At 47.9% G+C, this 18,140-nt stretch overlaps 1 protein-coding gene across 3 annotated transcripts in view; it reads right to left on the reverse strand.

Moving 5' to 3' along the window:
- HECTD1 (HECT domain E3 ubiquitin protein ligase 1) overlaps positions 1-18,140 on the reverse strand; it is a 121,275-nt gene that overhangs the window by 58,346 nt on the left and 44,789 nt on the right. For all 3 annotated transcript variants that reach the window (XM_069730391.1, XM_069730376.1, XM_069730381.1), the window contains exons 7-14: positions 9,963-10,039; positions 9,790-9,888; positions 9,216-9,330; positions 8,747-8,921; positions 7,024-7,162; positions 6,755-6,925; positions 6,323-6,545; positions 5,978-6,241 (exon numbers count right to left, since the gene is read on the reverse strand). In XM_069730391.1, coding sequence (XP_069586492.1) covers positions 5,978-6,241; positions 6,323-6,545; positions 6,755-6,925; positions 7,024-7,162; positions 8,747-8,921; positions 9,216-9,330; positions 9,790-9,888; positions 9,963-10,039 — 1,263 coding nt within the window. The remainder of the gene's footprint in view (positions 1-5,977; positions 6,242-6,322; positions 6,546-6,754; positions 6,926-7,023; positions 7,163-8,746; positions 8,922-9,215; positions 9,331-9,789; positions 9,889-9,962; positions 10,040-18,140) is intronic.

Below are 18,140 nucleotides of genomic sequence, written 5' to 3' on the forward strand. Positions count from 1 at the left end.
AGCGAGAGGAGAACGACCGCGATCCCTTCACCATGCATAAAATTATTTCCAGGTACAGTGATGAATGCACACGCATGTAGGTTTCTGAACGCTAATCAAGGTGGAAACCACTTCTTGGGAGAACCCTATTTGGGCTATGACCCAAGTTTCAACGGTCAGGCTGTTAATCACAAGCCCCCGAGTTCTGGTGGCAAATCGGGCCATGGGAGAGCAAATCTGGTCAGTCCGGTGGTCACCAGGGAACATCGACGACGAGCTGCACCAACTCGGCGTACCACGGCCGGGGCGGGCAGTCCGGAATGACTAAGATCACTGAAATTCCTTCCGTCTTGATCTTTCTGATAACCTTCGGGAGCAACGGAAGCAGGGGAAACACGTACAGAAGACGGAACCGACGCCACAGAAGGACCAGTGCATCCGCACCAATGGCCTCTGGATCCTGGAACTGAACTTTGACACCTTGGTGTTTAGTCTTGATGCCATAAGATCCACGTCCGGAGTCCTCCAGCGATAACAAACCTGTTGGTTGATATCGGGATGCAGTGACCACTCCCCCGAAGCCAGACGCTGGCGGCAGACAAAGTCTGTCGCCAGTTTTCTACACTCGGGATGTGAACTGCTGAGATGACCGAGTGGTTCCTTTCGGCCTAACGGAGAATGTGCTTCACCTCGCACATTGCCCCCCTGCTGCAAGTGCCGCCCTGATGGTTGATAAATGCCACAGCTGTGGAGTTGTCCGATTGTATTCGGATGGGGCAACCCGCCAGGAGGTGATGGAACCGCCGCATGCTCAACCAAATTGCCCGGATTTCCAGAATGTTGATCGCAAGAAGTGCCTCCCGAGGTGACCAGCGCCCCAGGGCAGTGTGATATCGATAGACAACATCCCCAGCCCAGATGACTGGTGATGGTGGTGACAACCAGCCATTGGACCCGAAAGAAGGACTTCCCCTGGGTGAGGGACGACTGCAACGTCCACCACCTAAGCGCCTGCTTGATCCGCGGAGACAAGCGGCACAGCTGGTCGAGAGAGAATGGTTTCCTGTCCCAGGCTGCTAGAAGCATATGCTGTAGAGGTCAAAGATGTAACTGGGCTAAGATTTTGTCTAGAGGGAGACTCACCAACCCTCGGGAGGTGTCCAGGATCATACTAAAAAGGAAATCTGCTAGGCTGGAACAGGGAAAGATTTGTCCATGCTTATCAGCCAGCCCAGGTGAGAAAGTGTATCCAAAGTGATACGGACGCACTCCACGCAGACTTGGAAAGATGGCCCCTTGACTAGAAGGTCGTCTAAGTATGGCAAAACGACCATACCCTGAGAGTGAAGAATGGACATGACGGCTGCCATGACCTTCATTAACACTCTAGGGGCAGTGGCGAGGCCAAAGGGCGAAGCTGTAAACTGGAAATATTCCTTGCGGACGGTGAAGCACAGGAACCTTTGGTGAGGAGGAAAGATCGGGATATGAAGGTAAGCATCCAGAATGTTGATGGATGCTAGGAACTCCCCCTTCTCCATTGAAGTGATGACAGAGTGGAGAGACTCCAACCAGGAGAGCTGAACCTCGACAAACTTGTTTAGGAGCTTCAGGTCCAGAATGGGCCACACAGTCCCGTCCTTCTTCGGAATCATGAATAAGTTCAAGCAGAACCCCTCAAACCTCTTGTTTTTTGGGACCAGAATAATGACTCCGTTTTGGCATAGCGAATCGATGACTCGTTACAGGGACCATGCCTGAGCCTCTGTTCTGGGGGGACGAGAAGGGAAGAACCGTGCCAGAGGGCAGGAGGGTAATTCTATGTTCTATCTGGAGGACACCAGGTCCCTGACTCATTCATCGTGAACAACGGAGAGCCAGGTATGACGAAATAGTAGATGGCCGCCTACTCTGCTGGTGTTGACCGGACGTTTCTTCCACGACTGGAGTTTTTTTTTTACTGAGAACGGCCTCTGCTGGCCGAGAATTCCCGTGAGGTAGAGGAACTTTTTAAGACAGGCCAGACATATGCCCCGACCCGTGGTGGGATCTTGGAGGGACTCAATTGCTTTAGTCAGAGAAGGCATGGACTGCGAGAGTGACAAAGCCCATTCAGGGGGACTAGGTACACTGGGTTCGGTGGTGGCGGAGGGCTCCTGAGTGCAATCGGGATCACAGGTCTTGCAGAGTGGCGAACTATGTCCCCGTGGAAAAGCAGTCTGGCAGGTGGTACATGAGGTGAAAAACACTTGTGTTTTGTTAGCGTTCTTGGATGTCTTAAGAGAGTGACATGGTGTACCCCAGAATGTCCCCGATTCTGCTGATATGCTCCAATAGGGAGGATCGTGACTTGGGAGCCCCAGTGACTATTGCAGAGAACGGATAATGAGGGTATCTGGTGCAGCACAGAGATCTTAACCCGGTCATGTGGCCCTGTGTGAGTGGTCTTCCCAATGCACTGCGTTCCTCTGAAGTGCAGGCATGCTATATGTGTACGGAGCCGGCCTGTGGGTCAAAATGAATGCTGTACCCCTGAATGTCCGGAATTGCAGAGGGACCGTGAGATATAGCGAAGTGTCACTGTGGTGTGACCAGACTGCACGCGTGGAGAGGCGGACGGTAGGTAAAGATGGCCGCCGAGAATTGCAAGGGAAGTCTCAACGTGTGCTACCGCCGTATAGTCATAAAATGAGCGGAGCTCCGGGTTGCGGCCGAGAATAGGCCCAAGCCGGGGCCTAAATTTTGGACGACGGCCGGAACGTGCCCGGGAAAGAGGGGAAGCTATGGGGGATAGCGCTTAAAGCACTATTGCAGGATCTCTCCGACGGTGTCGTCGCACTATGTCGGCTGCTGTACCGTGTCCCGGGCCTACACTTACCAGTGGTGTGCACCCAGTATGGAACCACCACAGCGCAGGACCCAGACTGCTTACAGGTCAGCTGTGGTTTGGACGGTGCAGGGAACCCTCCATCCACCATCCCTTTGTCAGAGAGGTGGAGAGGGACCATCCGCATTCCTTCCATCACTGCTGTTCATTAGTGGCGATGCAGTGAGGGCCGCACGGACACTGTAAGAGCCTCTGGACATCCAAATGGTTAATTCCCCCAGGATGGGACAGGGCTGGTGGTCCGGCTGTAATAAAGCCTTACCGCAAAGGGAGGTACATGGAGGTCAACACTCCATGTTCCCATCTGTTGTATGTGTGGGGAGAGCGGGGCCCTGAAGGGACCAGTCGCCCCTAAAAAAGGTCTCAGACATGCCGTAGAAAATGATGCAGGAGGGGGTACATGGAGGTGACACTCCACTTTCCCGCCTGTTGTAGGTTTGGAGGAGAGCGGAGACCTCACCCAAATCCGTCACCCCCTGTAATCCTTTGAAGTATGTGGGGAATAAAAATCAAAATAAAATAAGAAAGCTATAGATGTGGTCTGAAAATCAGAGCACATGTGCCTCCTGCTGACACTAAGCTTGAACTGGTTCAGCTGGAGCCAGTGGGTGGTGTATACTGCAGGGAAGGAGTTAATCTTTTTTGTGTCTACTTAGGGTCAGCCTCCTAGTGGCAGCAGCACACACCCATGGTCCTGTGTCCCCCAATGAGGCAAAGGAGAAAAGAGTTTTGATATTTTTTTTCCCATTAGCTTAACATATATCCAGATGATCTATCCAAGATTAGTCATTTTATTTATAGGTTATTTAACCCCTGCAGGGCATTTTTTTCATATTGACAGTAACACATAGAAACAGCTATAAGAATTTAAAAAAAAAAAAAGCTACATCTCGTTTGTGCCTATGGCAAAGTCCACACGTCTGTTTCAGGAGCATATATGCAGAAATCTGTCGCGTCCGTTTTAGACAGAATATACAGAACACAGCCTGGATTTTATGGGATGTCAACACAAAGTAGGAAGTATTTGTGAAGGAAATGATACATGACTTTTAAATTATTTTAAAAATATAAATCTGAAAACTGTGAGCTGCATTTGTTTTCAGCCCCCTGTAGTCCGATACCCCTAAATAAAACTGAGTGATATATAGTGCCTCCAGAAGTCATATAATTAGTAAACAGAGACCACCTGTGTGTAATTTATTCTCAGTGTTACTACAGCTGTTCTGTGAAGGCCTCAGGGGTTTGTTTGAGAACATTAGAGAACATCAAACACCAGTAAGAAAATCAAGGAGCACATGAGACAGGTCACGGATAACGTTTTGGAGGAGTGTAAAGCAGGGTTAGGTTATATAAAAAATAAAAAAAATAGCCCAAGCTCGAAACATTTCACAGAACACTGTTCAATTCATCACCCAAAAATGGAAGGAGTATGGCACAACTTAAAACTTACAAAGACATGGCTGTCCATCCACCTAAACGGATATCCCAAGCTAGGGGAGCACTAATTAGAGAAGCAGCCAAGAGGCCCATAGTCACTTTGGAGGAGCTGCAGAGATCCACAGCTGAGGGGGGAGAATCTATCCACAGGACAACTATTACACGTACATTCCACAAAGATGGCAACAAAGCAATTTTCAAAATCAAGTTATAATAAGTTTGCAAAAAGTTATATAGGTGTCACAGTAAGCATGCGGAAGAAGGGGTTGTGGTGAAAGAAGGCCAAAGAATCACTATTTGGGCTAAGTGCAAAGTGCTGTGTGTGGCGCGGAAAACAAACACTGCACATCACACTAAAAAACATTATCCCCAACGTCAAACATGGTGGTGGCAGCATCATGCTATGGGGAGGGCTTTTGTTCAGCAGGAACAGGGAAGATGGATAGAGCTAAATATAGGCAAATACTGGAGAAAAACCCTTTTAGAGGCTGCAAAAGAGTTGAGGCTGGGGCGTAGGTTCACCTTCCAGCAGGAAAACGACCCTAATCATACTGCCAAAACTACAATGGATGTTTTAGATCAAAGCATTTTCATGTGTGTGACCAGTCTAGTCATAGACAAGACCTAAATGCCATAAAGAATATGTTACAAAACCTAAAAATTGCTGTTCTCAGACATCTCAGTCAAATCTCACTGAGTGAGAGTGCAAAGTGGAATGGGCAAAACTTTCAGCTTTAAGAGACCAACCCCAAAAGACTTGCAGCAGTGACTGAAACCTAAGTTGGTCCTACAAAGTATTGACTCAGGAGTGCTGAATACAAATAATTGTCACAATTTTCCCAATAAAATTAAAGGGAACCGATATAAGATACTGCCATCACCTTTCAGGGCTGATCTACAGACAGCATTGTATAATGCTGTATATCTGCCCCCAGCCCAACCTGTAAGAGAATAAAAATAACTTATACTCACCTGCGGGGCGGTCCGGTCCGAGGGGTGGTGTTCTTCTTGGTACAGCGCCTCCCATCTTCTTATGATCGCCACCCTCTTGCTTGATTCGTGTGGATGACGCGTCCCTGCCTCATCCACACAGTCTGCTCGGCATCGCGTCCTGCCCAGGTGTACTTCTCTGCCTTGTTGAGGGCAGAGCAAAGTACTGCATTGCGCAGGTGCCGGGGCTCTTTGACCTTTTCTGCCACCTGCACACAACAGTACTTTGCTCTGCCCTCAAAAGGTGCCGAGGAGACTGTGTGGATGATGCAGCAACGCGTCATCCACAAGAAGCAAGCAGGAGGGCGGCATCGCAAGCAGATGGGAGGCACCAAATCAAGAAGAGTGACACCCCTTGGAACGGACCACCCCCTGCCCCGCAGGGGAGTATAATAAAAGATATATTTCTTCTCTTGCAGGTCAGGGCTGATATACAGCATTATAGAATGCTGTATATCAGCCCTGAAAGGTGATGGCCGTATCTCATATCTGCCAAAACTGCTGACAGGTTCACTAAGTTTGTGGATGTAACGTGAAAAAGGTGGAAATGTTCACATGATGTGAATACTTTTTCAAGGCACTGTATGTAATAACATAAGAAGGAAACCATTTTGTATTAGTAGCAATAATAGCTAACACAAGTAAAAGCTGCTCTCACAGTTTAAAAAAACACTGTGCACTTACCCAATGAGGTCTCTGCAGTGAATGAGTGCTTAGTTCCCCTGTTTGACTCAAACACAAAGCCCGGTAGGTCTTCTTTTAGTATGGTTGCCTGCTGTCCGTCAGAGTTGTGGATGGCAATTTCTCCATCTTTCAAGCAAGTGAGGGACCAGTTGCCTACAGTGAGCTTACCTGGTCCAGGAACAGATAAAATAGGCTGGCTGGAAGTGGAGGGCTTCACTTGGCCTCGAGCTCTCTGTAGTTTCTCCAAAAACTCACTTCTGCTTTCTACTCAGAAAGAAAATGATGTTACAAGCTACGTCACTGTGTAACAACACGTAGCCGATAAGGATGGGATTTGGCACGGACCTGAGCTGTCAGAGCCCCCTTCTGGGCTTCCACTTGAATACATGGTTGCAAGTTTTCCATCCAAGATGAAGCGAAACCAGCCATTGCTGCCATTGGATAATTCTAACGCTGCGGCATCGCTCCAGATATATAAACAGTCCCGTCCTCTAATGACGGACCAGTCCCTCCAGTGATAGGGCCTGCCCTGCTGTAATTCTTTGGCATCTTCCTGTGGTTCATCCTCCTAGAGATGGAAATAGTGAAATTAAATTTTAAAAATGATTTAAAAAAAAAAAAAAAAAAAATTTCTCAAGATATCTGTTTTGGAGAACCGATTCCATGAGATAGCCCTCCCACCATGACCAGCTGTGGACAGCAGTTATTACCAGGAACAGCAGAAGTTAAACTTCAGATATTGCCCGATTTATGACAGGCTACTGCCATCTTGCTTACCTTTTCAGGTTTGGGGTCTTCCTCATTCTCATCATCAGAGGTAGGACCAGCTAAAGTTGACACTTTGCTTATAACACCAAGTCTTGCTAGCTGGTCTAGAAAGAGATCGTCACCTTTATCTACTAGGTCTCGGATAATCTGTAGTGCTAGAAGGTGACCATCGTCATCATCCTAAGCATAGAGAATATCAAAACGGGAACATGAAGAGTTTAGGAGATGAAGGCATTTTATACAAAAAACTAAGCAATAAGACATTTGTAAGAGCTCACCTCCTGATCCAAAACAGTTGCAGTAATTTCAACAAGGACAGTGGGCAGATTGTGCCCAGCATCCGAGTCACAGACTTCTTTTAGCAGGGCCTCAGAGCAGAAATGGATCATCTTTCGGATAAGGGCAAGGCTGGCTTTCCTGTAAGAAAAATATCGGATCCTAAAAAGACAAGTCTCTTACAGATGAAAGGTATTTCCAAAATGAAAAAAACAGCACTGGAGAGAAGTCCCATAATTAGAGTTTAGGAAATGGATAATAAAATGGGACATGTGAAATAAAACCTAGTGATAATTATTACTATAGAAAGAAATTACTAGAAAAAACAAAAACCAACAAAAAAAGGCTACCTTGATATGTAACCAGTCCATAACTGGAACATTTCCCCCATTCCATTGGATATTATTTTTTAACATAAGGGAGCGGTGCTAGAAACAGCAATTTGGACTGGTGGCGATTTTTTATTTTAGCTTTATATTATTGTTTTACACACTGTGCCCCCCTATAAGGTCTTGTAAGGCCTTTATGGGGCATTTGAACATATATCATTTTGATGTTGATATCCACTTCAACTGAGGCTGATAGATTATCCACAGTTACAGGAGAAATTTGCTTCCATGCTGAAAAGGTACTTGGGTATCCTTGGATCCCTCCCTACACTCAATTATCACAATCTCTGTGTCCATAAGAGGAAGCACTGTGAGTGCTTCCTAATCTATCTACATCTTGTGCAGCACTGTGTACACAGAGATCAGGAGGTGAAACATGATAACGAATCAGGTTTGACTTCCCTTTGGGGAGTCTGGCTGTGTCTGATAGCCATCTCCCGACCCACAGCTGCATAATATCCTGCAAGTTGCTTCCTCTACAATGATGATTTAAGGTACCTTCACACTGAACGGTATCGCTAGCGATCTGTGACGTTGCAGCGTCCTGGCTAGCGATATCGTTCAGTTTGACACGCAGCAGCGATCAGAATCCTGCTGTGATGTCGTTGGTCGCTGCAGAAAGTCCAGAACTTTATTTAGTCGCTGGACTCCCTGCAGACATCGCTGAATCGGCGTGTGTGACGCCGATTCAGCGATGTCTTCACTGGTAACCAGGGTAAATATCGGGTTACTAAGCGCAGGGCCGCGCTTAGTAACCCGATGTTTACCCTGGTTACCAGCGTAAAAGTTAAAAAAACAAACACTACATACTTACCTTCCGCTGTCTGTCCCCGGCGCTCTGCTTCTCTGCACTGGCTGTGAGCGCCGGCCAGCCAGAAAGCACAGCGGTGACGTCACCGCTCTGCTTTCCAGCCGCTGTGCTCAGTCAGTGCAGGAAAGCAGAGCGCTGGGGACAGACAGCGAAGGTAAGTATGTAGTGTTTGTTTTTTTTACTTTTACGATGGTAACCAGGGTAAACATCGGGTTACTAAGCGCGGCCCTGCGCTTAGTAACCCGATGTTTACCCTGGTTACCGGCATCGTTGGTCGCGGGAGAACTGTCTGTGTGACAGCTCTCCAGCGACGCTGCAGCGATCGACATCGTTGTCGGTATCGCTGCAGCGTCGCTTAGTGTGAAGGTACCTTTAGAGTAGAAATGTAGACTGCCCAGATGTTTATAATCTACTGGCAGTCCAGAAGTGGATAGATAGATAGATAGATAGATAGATAGATAGATAGATAGATAGATAGATAGATAGATAGATAGATACAATGATTTGTCAAAGCATCATAAGTACCTGATGGATGGGAGCATAGTCTGCTGAAAAGTTTGCGCAAAAACAGGCAGCAGCCTCTTCAAGTAAATTGGTGCCATTTCTGGGTCCCCCTTTGGCTCATTGCACTCCTCTTCCTCTCGGTTAGAGTCTTTTTTCTTCTTTTCATCTCCTTTATTAACAGGACACATCCAGTCTCCTAAAACATACAAGGCTTGTGAGAAGTCTTTCATTACAAGCAGAATGTTATAATGCAAATTTTGGCCCAGTGAATACAATATTGCACAGAATTGACACTTGTTCAGCAGCAGTCATCGATATGCATACTCATTTTGCACTTTGCGTGGCAGCTAGCCATCAAATCCACTATGTGTGATTAGGGAAATCCCTTTCAGAAATATTGCATTGTACACTATTGCACAGTTTTGGTGTACAATTCTATGGAATATGCTGGCACTATAAAAGTAGAGTGAAAATGAAATGAATGACAGACCTGGTGATTGTAAGATGGCAACCACCTCGCTATGCCCGCGCTCTCGCGCTTTGTCCAGGGGAGTCTTTCCATCTTCATCACGCAGATCTGGATTGGCTCCATGGCGTAACAGGGTCTAGAAAAATAAGAAGAAACACGGAAAAGATTATATACATTCCCAGACTTGTCAGGGCGCACGCTTATTACCCAACCCAAGTACTAGAAGCATTTCTAAAATATGGGCACCCATTTAGTACAAAAAGGGCAGCTGAGAAAGTCAGAGAGCAATGTGACCCGAATGACTCTTCACAGCTATTAAACAAGGTAATCGTATAACAAAGACATGTGACATGATACATAAATTTGCTTGTCCTTTATCTGGGAGTCACTGATCCGTCCAGACACTATTGAGGCAATTGTAAAGCGAGATCACAATGTCAGGAGAGAGGTCACTTGTATTATGCAGCTGTAATCTGCCCATTGAAAACTCCACGCACCCTGGACGGCTTTTCTAAAGCCGCGTCAATCCAATGACCCAATTCCCCGTGATGGGATCAGAGCTGAAGCTACGAGTTTCACTTTCATGACATCCTACCTTTGCCACCTGAGGTCGCCCAAAGCAAGCAGCATAATGTAAAGAAGAGGACCTCTGACCCCGGTTCACATCAGCGCCTCGTTCACATAAGAACTCCACCTAGAATGAAGCCAACGTGGTCAGAAGCTGTCAGTCACCCAAACCAGATATCATGGGCCGAAGGACAAACCTACCATCTCCTGGGTGCCAAAAGCAGAGGCCCAATTCAATAGAGTCTGTCCAACGTCATCCATAAAATTCACCTCGAAAGCTGAAAAATGGAAAACAACTCATTCACCTGATCAGACAAAACAGATTTCCTACACCGTTATCTACCTAACAATTTACATCCCTACACAGCAAGAAACTAAATGCTCTGGACACAAATACATTTTTTTCTTTAACCTTTCACGACTGGTATTTTTTAATTTTTTCCACCTCTTCTTCCAAGAGCTATCACTTTTTGATTTTTATATCTACATAACCACGTGAGGGCTTGTTTTAGGCAGCATAAGTTGTACTTTTGACAAGACAGTTCATTTTATCATGTGATGCACTGAAAAACAGAAAAAAAATTCCACATGCAAATTGAAAAAAAAAAAAAAAAAGGCATTTTTTTTTTTTCTTCTTTTTTTACCATGTTCACTCTATGGTAAAAATGAGCTGGCAATAATATTCTCCAGGACAGTACGTGTACGCAGATACCAAATGTGTATTATTTTCTAGTTTTTTAAGTGATGAAAAAAAAAAAAGAAAAGAAAAAAAACGTAAATTTGTATGAAAAAAAAAATTGTTTTGCCACCATTTTCAGAGACTTAACTCATTTTTCTAGATCTGGAGGTTGGGTGAGGGCTTATTTCTTGCTTCCTGAGCTGACTTTTTTTTATTGATATCACTTTGGGGCATATGCGATGTTCTGATGATCTCTTCTTGCATTTTATTGCAATGTTGCAGTGGCCAATATAAAAAAAAAACACCATAATTCTGGAGTTTCATTTATTTTTTTTGTTACGCCGTTTCCTGATAAAATTTATTTTGTAGTTTGGCTGATCGGCCTTTTCTGAATGCAGTGATAATAAATGTGTAATTTGTTTTATTTTTAATGGAGCTAAAGGGCAGAGGGGATATTTAAAATTTGTTTTTCCATATTTTTAAACTTTTTTTTCACTTTTTACTGTACTTTTTAGGGGACTTGAAGCTGCGATAATCTGATCGCTTGTGCTATACATAGCAGAGCATCAGTTATCTATAGTGAAAATCACAATCTATGAACGACAGCTAAACGCTGGCTTTCACAGGAGCATTGTAATGACAGGCACAGGAGTCTTCAGCAGACCCCCGACTCATGGCAACCAATCAGCGACCCGTGATAAAGTCACCAGTGTGCCAATGAGCAAATGGAATGATGCATCCCCCTGCCGGAGCATGTTATGCCTGTGTCAGAGATTGATAGCGGCAATTAACATGTTAACAGCCACTCCATCCACGTCTGTTAGAGGCAGCTGATGGCTGACTCAGCCATCATCAGCCGGGAAAGTTGTGGGCTCAGCTTCAGAGCTTGCATCAAAGGCAGGAACACAACATAATGTCACTGTAGATCATATGTTACGTTATGTTGTGAAGGGGTTAAGAGTAACCAACATTTTAATTTTTATTTCAGAAATCAATAGTACACAAACAGGATTTTTGGTTGCTCACCGTAAAATCTGTTTCTCGGAGCCTTCATTGGGGGACACATGAACCATGGATGTATGCTGCTGCCACTAAAGGTACCTTCACACATAACGATATTGTTAACGATATCGTTGCTATTTGTGACGTAGCAACGATATCGTTAATGAAATCGTTATGTGTGACAGCGACCAACGATCAGGCCCCTGCTGGGAGATCGTTGGTCGCTGAATAAAGTCCAGAACTTTATTTCGTCGCTGGACTCCTGCTGACATCGCTGGATCGGCGTGTGTGACACCGATCCAGCGATGTCTTCACTGGTAACCAGGGTAAACATCGGGTAACTAAGCGCAGGGCCGCGCTTAGTAACCCGATGTTTACCCTGGTTACCATGCTAAAAGTAAAAAAAAACAAACACTAGATACTTACCTACCGCTGTCTGTCCCCGGCGCTGTGCTCTGCTCTCCTCCTGTACTGGCTGTGAGCCGGAAAGCAGAGCGGTGACGTCACCGCTCTGCTTTCCGGCTCACAGCCAGTACAGGAGGAGAGCAGAGAAGCAGAGCGCAGCGCTGGAGGACAGACGGCTGTAGGTAAGTATCTAGTGTTTGTTTTTTTTTACTTTTAGCATGGTAACCAGGGTAAACATCGGGTTACTAAGCGCGGCCCTGCGCTTAGTTACCCGATGTTTACCCTGGTTACCAGCATCGTTGGTCGCTGGAGAGCGGTCTGTGTGACAGCTCTCCAGCGACCAAACAGCGACGCTGCAGCGATCCGGATCATTGTCGGTATCGCTGCAGCGTCGCTTAATGTGAAGGGGCCTTAAGAGGCTGACACTATGCAAATAAAAAAGTTAGCTCCTCTTCTGCAGTGTACACCCCACTGACTGGCATTATGAGCTTCAGTTAGTGAGAAAGCAGTAGGAGAAAAAACAATAAGGTTGAAATAACATAACCACAAAGATGAGAACTGTAAACATGAGAACAGTCATAGAACCACAGAAAACTGCACAACATGGGAGGGTACTGTGTCCCCCAATGAAGGCTCCGAGAAACAGATTTTACGGTAAGCAACCAAAAAATCCTGTTTTCTCTATCGCTTCTCATTGGGGGACACAGGAACCATGGGACGTCCCAAAGCAGTCCCTGGGGTGGGAAAAATAGTCTTCCATCAGGTCAGAGGACTCACCACTGCCGCCTGCAAGATCCTTTTGCCCAGGCTGGCGTCCGCCGAAGCATAGGTATGGACCTTGTAAAATTCGGCGAACGTGTGGATGGAAGACCAGGTTGCCGTTTTGCAAAGCCGTAGGGCGGAAGCCCTGTGGCATACCGCACAGGAAGCAACGACTGCCCGGGTAGAGTGAGCCTTTATCCCAGGAGGGGGACACTCTGTTCTTGACCCGGTAAGCCTCCAAAATTGCCGTTCTGATCCAGCGAGCAATAGTCGCCTTGGAAGCCAGCAGGCCTCTATGCGTGCCATCAGGGATAGCGAAAAGAGAATCCATCTTTTGGAAAGTGGACGTGCTAGCCAGGGAGATCCTCATTGCCCTGACGAGGTCCAGCCTGTTCAACGATCGCTCTAGAGGATGAGTCGGAGCAGGACAAAAGGAAGGTAGAACGATGACCTCGTTGAGGTGGAAAGGTGAAAACCACCTCGGGAAGGAAGGCGGAGGCCTGAGGACCACCTTGTCCTGGTGGAAAAATCAAGAAAGGAGGTCGGCAAGAAATGGCCGCCAACTCAGAAACACGGTGGATCGAAGTGATGGCCACAAGAAAAGCCACCTTCTGAGATAGAACTGACAGGGAAAACTCCCTGAGAGGTTCAAAGGGGGGAACCCCTAAGAACGTCCAGCACAAGCTTTAAATCCCATGAATCCACAGAGGCCCTGTACGGAGGGACAGCGTGGGCTACTCCTTGAAGGAAGGTCTTAACCGGTGGCTGAGATGATAATGTCTTCTGAAAAGGAAGAAGAGAGCAGAAACCTGGCCCTTTAGGGAACTAAGAGCGAAGCGCGAATCCAGTCCTACTTGAAGGAAAGCCAAAAGGGAAGGCAGGGAAAGGGACACAGGTGAAAAGCGGTTGGACTCGCACTAACGAAAGTACACCTTCCAGGTACGATAGTAGATCCTGGAAGACGAAGGCTTCCTAGCCTGGATTATAGTGTGAATCATCCGGGCCAAAAGGCCGGACGCTCTTAGAACTGTGGTGTCCACAGCCACGCCGTTAAACTGAGCGACCGATAATTCGGGTGGCAGATCGGACCCTGAGACAGCAGATCGGGTCTGTCTGGGAGGCGCCAGGTGGCGTCCGCGAGAAGATTGACGATCTCTGCAAACCAAGAACTACTGGGCCAATCCGGGGCGATCAGAATGACCGGCACCCCTTCCGCCAGAGAACTGGAAGGAAGGATCTGCTCTGAAGGATCTGCTCAGGGATATGAGAAGTGACCTCGGCCACCAGTCGAGGAACCGTTTGACCCGGGAAGAAAGCCGGATTGGACAATGCAGGGAGAAGACAGACCTGTCCCCCTGTGATAGAATAGCCTGCTGAAGAAGTCTTGAATGAAATGGGCGAAGGGAAATCGCTTCCGATGTTGCAACCAACCTCTCAAGGACCTTCATGGCCCATCGGAAAGGAGGTAAGCCGAGAACCCTGGAGCAAGCGAACTTCCCGACGAAGGAGTGATATCTTGTCTTCGGGAAGGAAGACTCTAGTCCGACAAGTGTCGAAGAACATGCCCAGAAATACGAGGCGCTGAGAAAGAACAAGACGGAACATCTTCATGTTGATGAGCCACCTGCAACGGCTAGAGTGTCGGGGAAGATGGATAGACTTTCGGGAGCCTGAAACCGAAATTCCTGAGCCTCCATGGAAGCGATTAATGAACAAGGGGATTCCATCCTGAAGTGTCTCAGACGAAACTTCTCGTTCAGCAATTTGAGATCCAGACTGGGACGAACCTTGTTGTCCTTTTTCAGTACAAAGAGATTCGAAGAGAAGCCTGTGAACCATTCCTGTTCTAGGACGGGAACGATTACCCCGGAATTAAGGAGGGGTCTCTTGGAGGTCGGGATTCGAAAAAACGATCCCAGGGCCGTGAAATGAATTTTGTATCCAGAGGATACAAGTTCCCTGACCCATGCGTCCTCTACTGAGGAGACCAGACGTCCCTAAGCAAGAAGAGACGGCTGCCCAGCCTAGGAAACGGGCTGGGGTCTAGTCATGAGTCATGCCTAGGTGGATATTCCAGTCCTAGACCTGGAGAACCCACCTTAGGAGTAGCAGGAACGTCAGGAAGGAGTGAGTCTGAAGGATATCTTCTTCTCTTAACGTGCCTGTGGCCTCTGCTGTTGCGAAGAGGAATCTGATGCCGCGAAATGACGAAAAAGGCCAAAAATACCGAAGTTGCCGCCTAAAGGGAGGGAGGCGAGGTCTGGAGAAGGGAACTGGTGCCGCCAGTGGCGTCCTTAATTTGGTCCAGCTTGGAACCGAAAAGACGTGATCCTTGAAAAGGCAGGCTCGTAAGGGACTTCTTTGATGACTCTTGAGCCAACCGGTGCGACGGCTGGCAACAACCTTACTGGGCACCTGAGCGGCAGAAGACGCCACGTCCAGGGAACAAATTATTACCCGGCGTGAGTAATCTGGGTGGCAATTCCCGCCAGCTCTGGCTTGAATGCCCCAATGGAGCTGTTTAGCCCCTTCGGATACAGACTTTGAAACCCAAGTGGAAGCAAAGGCCGGGCATAGGGATGATATGGCAGCTTCGAAAGCCAACTTCGCAAGGGATTCCATGATCCCATCGATGGAATCTTTCAGAGCCGCCCCACCGGACAGCGTGAGGACTGTGTTGGTGGCAAGTCTAGCAGTCGTCGGATCCACAGAAGGAGAGGTCGTTCTCTATGGCCTCTCATTCCAGTTTTTGATGAGATCCCAGAGAAAGAGATACGAGACTCCAAGACGCTTGCCTCTTTGAAAACGTCTGGTCGAATTCTCTCTTTCTCTGGCCAGAAGCTCCTCGAATTCAGGATGAAGAGCGTATACCTTGGGAGGCAGTTTAGGCCGCTTAAACTAAACCGCCTGATCTGCGGGTTCCATAGAGGAATCTTTGATGCCACAGGTCTGATTGGTTGCTTCAATGAGGCTTTGAACCATATCCCTCATGCTAGCGATTTGGTTCGAATCCAGCCCCAAATTATCCTCCGAAGGAGCATCAGAGAAAGCCTCGCCTGACTCCGGGGGGGAGGACCAGGGGGAAGTCGACCACAGAGAAGGACCGTGGGGCGAGATGGACCGAGAAGAGAACTCAGACCGGCGTTCCTGTCTGGATCTTTCGCGACCTGTATTGGAAGTCTCGGACAGAGCTTCTTGTGACCCGCTGGCTACTACGGAAGTCTGCAGGGGCAACCGATCGAGCACGGACACAAGGATCTGGGACACCCGTGTGAGATCCGCTACTGATAGAGACAAAGAGGAGGCCCAGCCTGGGGTGGGAACTTCGCTCTGAGGCGGAGCAGCAGGGGGGGTCCTGGGCGGTGAGAATAATGTGGGTTGCTGCAGGCCTGCCTGAGGGAAGCTTGCGGATACAAGACGAAAACGGAAAGTGTTTCATTAAGGCACAGGAAGTAGGGAAAAAGTAGGACGGGAGCGACCTCCCTTAAAATTAGACCGAACGAGCCCCTGATGAAAATATCAGAAGGTTAGAGGGGAGAGTGTCAGTCTGCGGTGCAAAGCTACTCACGGCAGGCGCTGCAGTTTCCAGATGGAAGGCTGCACGGCTTGGAAGATGCTCCTCAGGAACGATAGCCCCTAGGAGAACAGGCAGTCACATCTGGGGCACCCTCTTGTCCGAAACTTGCTGCAGGCCTGAAGAACAGCAGTGGGGAGAAGCGAGGACGCCGGAAATTCGCGGTCATAAGCTGAGAAGAAAACGTTCCTGGCGCTGAAATAAGTAACTGTGGCTGCACGGGGAGTGGTGGGCGGGGCTAACCGCCAGGCCAGCACTAAGATGGCGCCGGTGGGCGGAGCTCACCGATGATTGTCGGGCGGGACAAAAGCCCGCCCGAGGGAAAGAAGGTGGGAGGAGTCGCAGCGCCGGAAGTCGGCCCCGGAAGAAGCCAAAGAGGCACAGTGCGGCCGGAGGAGAAAGCAACGCGGCTGCCTGCGAGGCAGCCGCGCCATGTCAGAAAGGGATAGTGCGGCCGCAAGAGGAAAGTGGCGCGGCTACCTGCAAGGGACAAACAGTGTGGCCACAGGTGGAAGCCCCACGTGTCCCCGGCGGCCAATACACAATGGAAGGAGCGGGAAAACGCCGACCAGGCCAAGGCAGCCTGGAAAAAAATCCCAAGGGACCCCCAAACGACCACCCCGGAACTGAGGAGGGACCCAGAGGCACTTTGAGGGTAGGGTATGTAGGAATACTCACCTAAAACATCCCACGCCATCCTTACCAACATCAATCCGGAGAAAATATCAGACGTCCAGGGAGCTGATGGACGTCCTCGTCTCCTCCAACCGACAGGCTCTGGTGGGCAAGTGGGTGGGGGACAGAGCTAGGACCGGACTTCTAAGCACGCTTGTGCGCTAAGATCTTGGTCCTGCTGTCGGACCTATGAGGATACGGGGTGGCAGTACATGCAGTAGTCATAGTCCATAATGTGGGATTACAGGTGTGACTGTTCACCCTGTATCCCTCCTGAAAATCTGAAAAGGAACGACGCACATTGAGGTAGATAAGGGTCTGATGAAAGACTCGTGTCCACCTCCTACTGACACTAAGCTAAACTGAAGTTCATAATGCCAGTCGGTGGGGTGTACACTGCAGAGGAGGAGCTAACTTTTTTTGTGCATAGTGTCAGCCTCCTAGTGGCAGCAGCATACACCCATGGTTCCTGTGTCCCCCAATGAGAGGCGATAGAGAAATAAACTTTTTAATATCTAAAAATCACAGAAATGTGCCTTCTTTTCCTCCTGGACTGATTCTTCACTTTCAGCTTACAGTCATCTCCAATCTCAGTAATATGATAATCTGTTCTCAATGAGGGCAGATTATCACATTACTGAGATTGGAGAGGACAGTTGGTGCCTCAATAATTCTATGGAAGAGGAGAAGCTAGAGGCCTATTGTTCTATTGCAAGATGAAATTCACATTTGGTTTTATTGTGGCTGTTGAAAATGACACAAAGGGGCATTCTTATGTGTTACAGATTGACGGCATAAGCAATACATTTCTGATAAATGGAGAGGGTGCTTTTGCAGATTCCACTATTCTAGAGAACGGGAGTTCCCTGCTCCACCACCCCCAGCATGGCCACCTCCACTATAGTTTAGGAGATAGGTCAACACCCAAGTCTTTCATATCCCTCTTAAAAACAATGATGGAAACCCGTCACATTCATGCATAACTATCAATTCCTCTACAGCAGAGGTGTCAAACTGCATTCCTCAAGGGCTGCAAACAGGTCATGTTTTCAGGATTTCCTTGTACTGCACAGGTGGTAATTTAATCACCTACACACATAATGATTACAGCACCTTGTGCAAAGCTAAAGGTACCTTCACACTCAACGATATCGCTAGCGATCCGTGATGTTGCAGCGTCCGGGCTAGCGATATCGTTGAGTGTGACAGGCAGCAGCGATCAGGATCCTGCTGTGATGTTGTTGGTCGGTGCAGAAAGTCCAGAACTTTATTTCGTCGCTGG

This window comes from Ranitomeya imitator, chromosome 1, assembly GCF_032444005.1.
Source record: "Ranitomeya imitator isolate aRanImi1 chromosome 1, aRanImi1.pri, whole genome shotgun sequence".
NCBI lineage: Eukaryota > Metazoa > Chordata > Amphibia > Anura > Dendrobatidae > Ranitomeya > Ranitomeya imitator.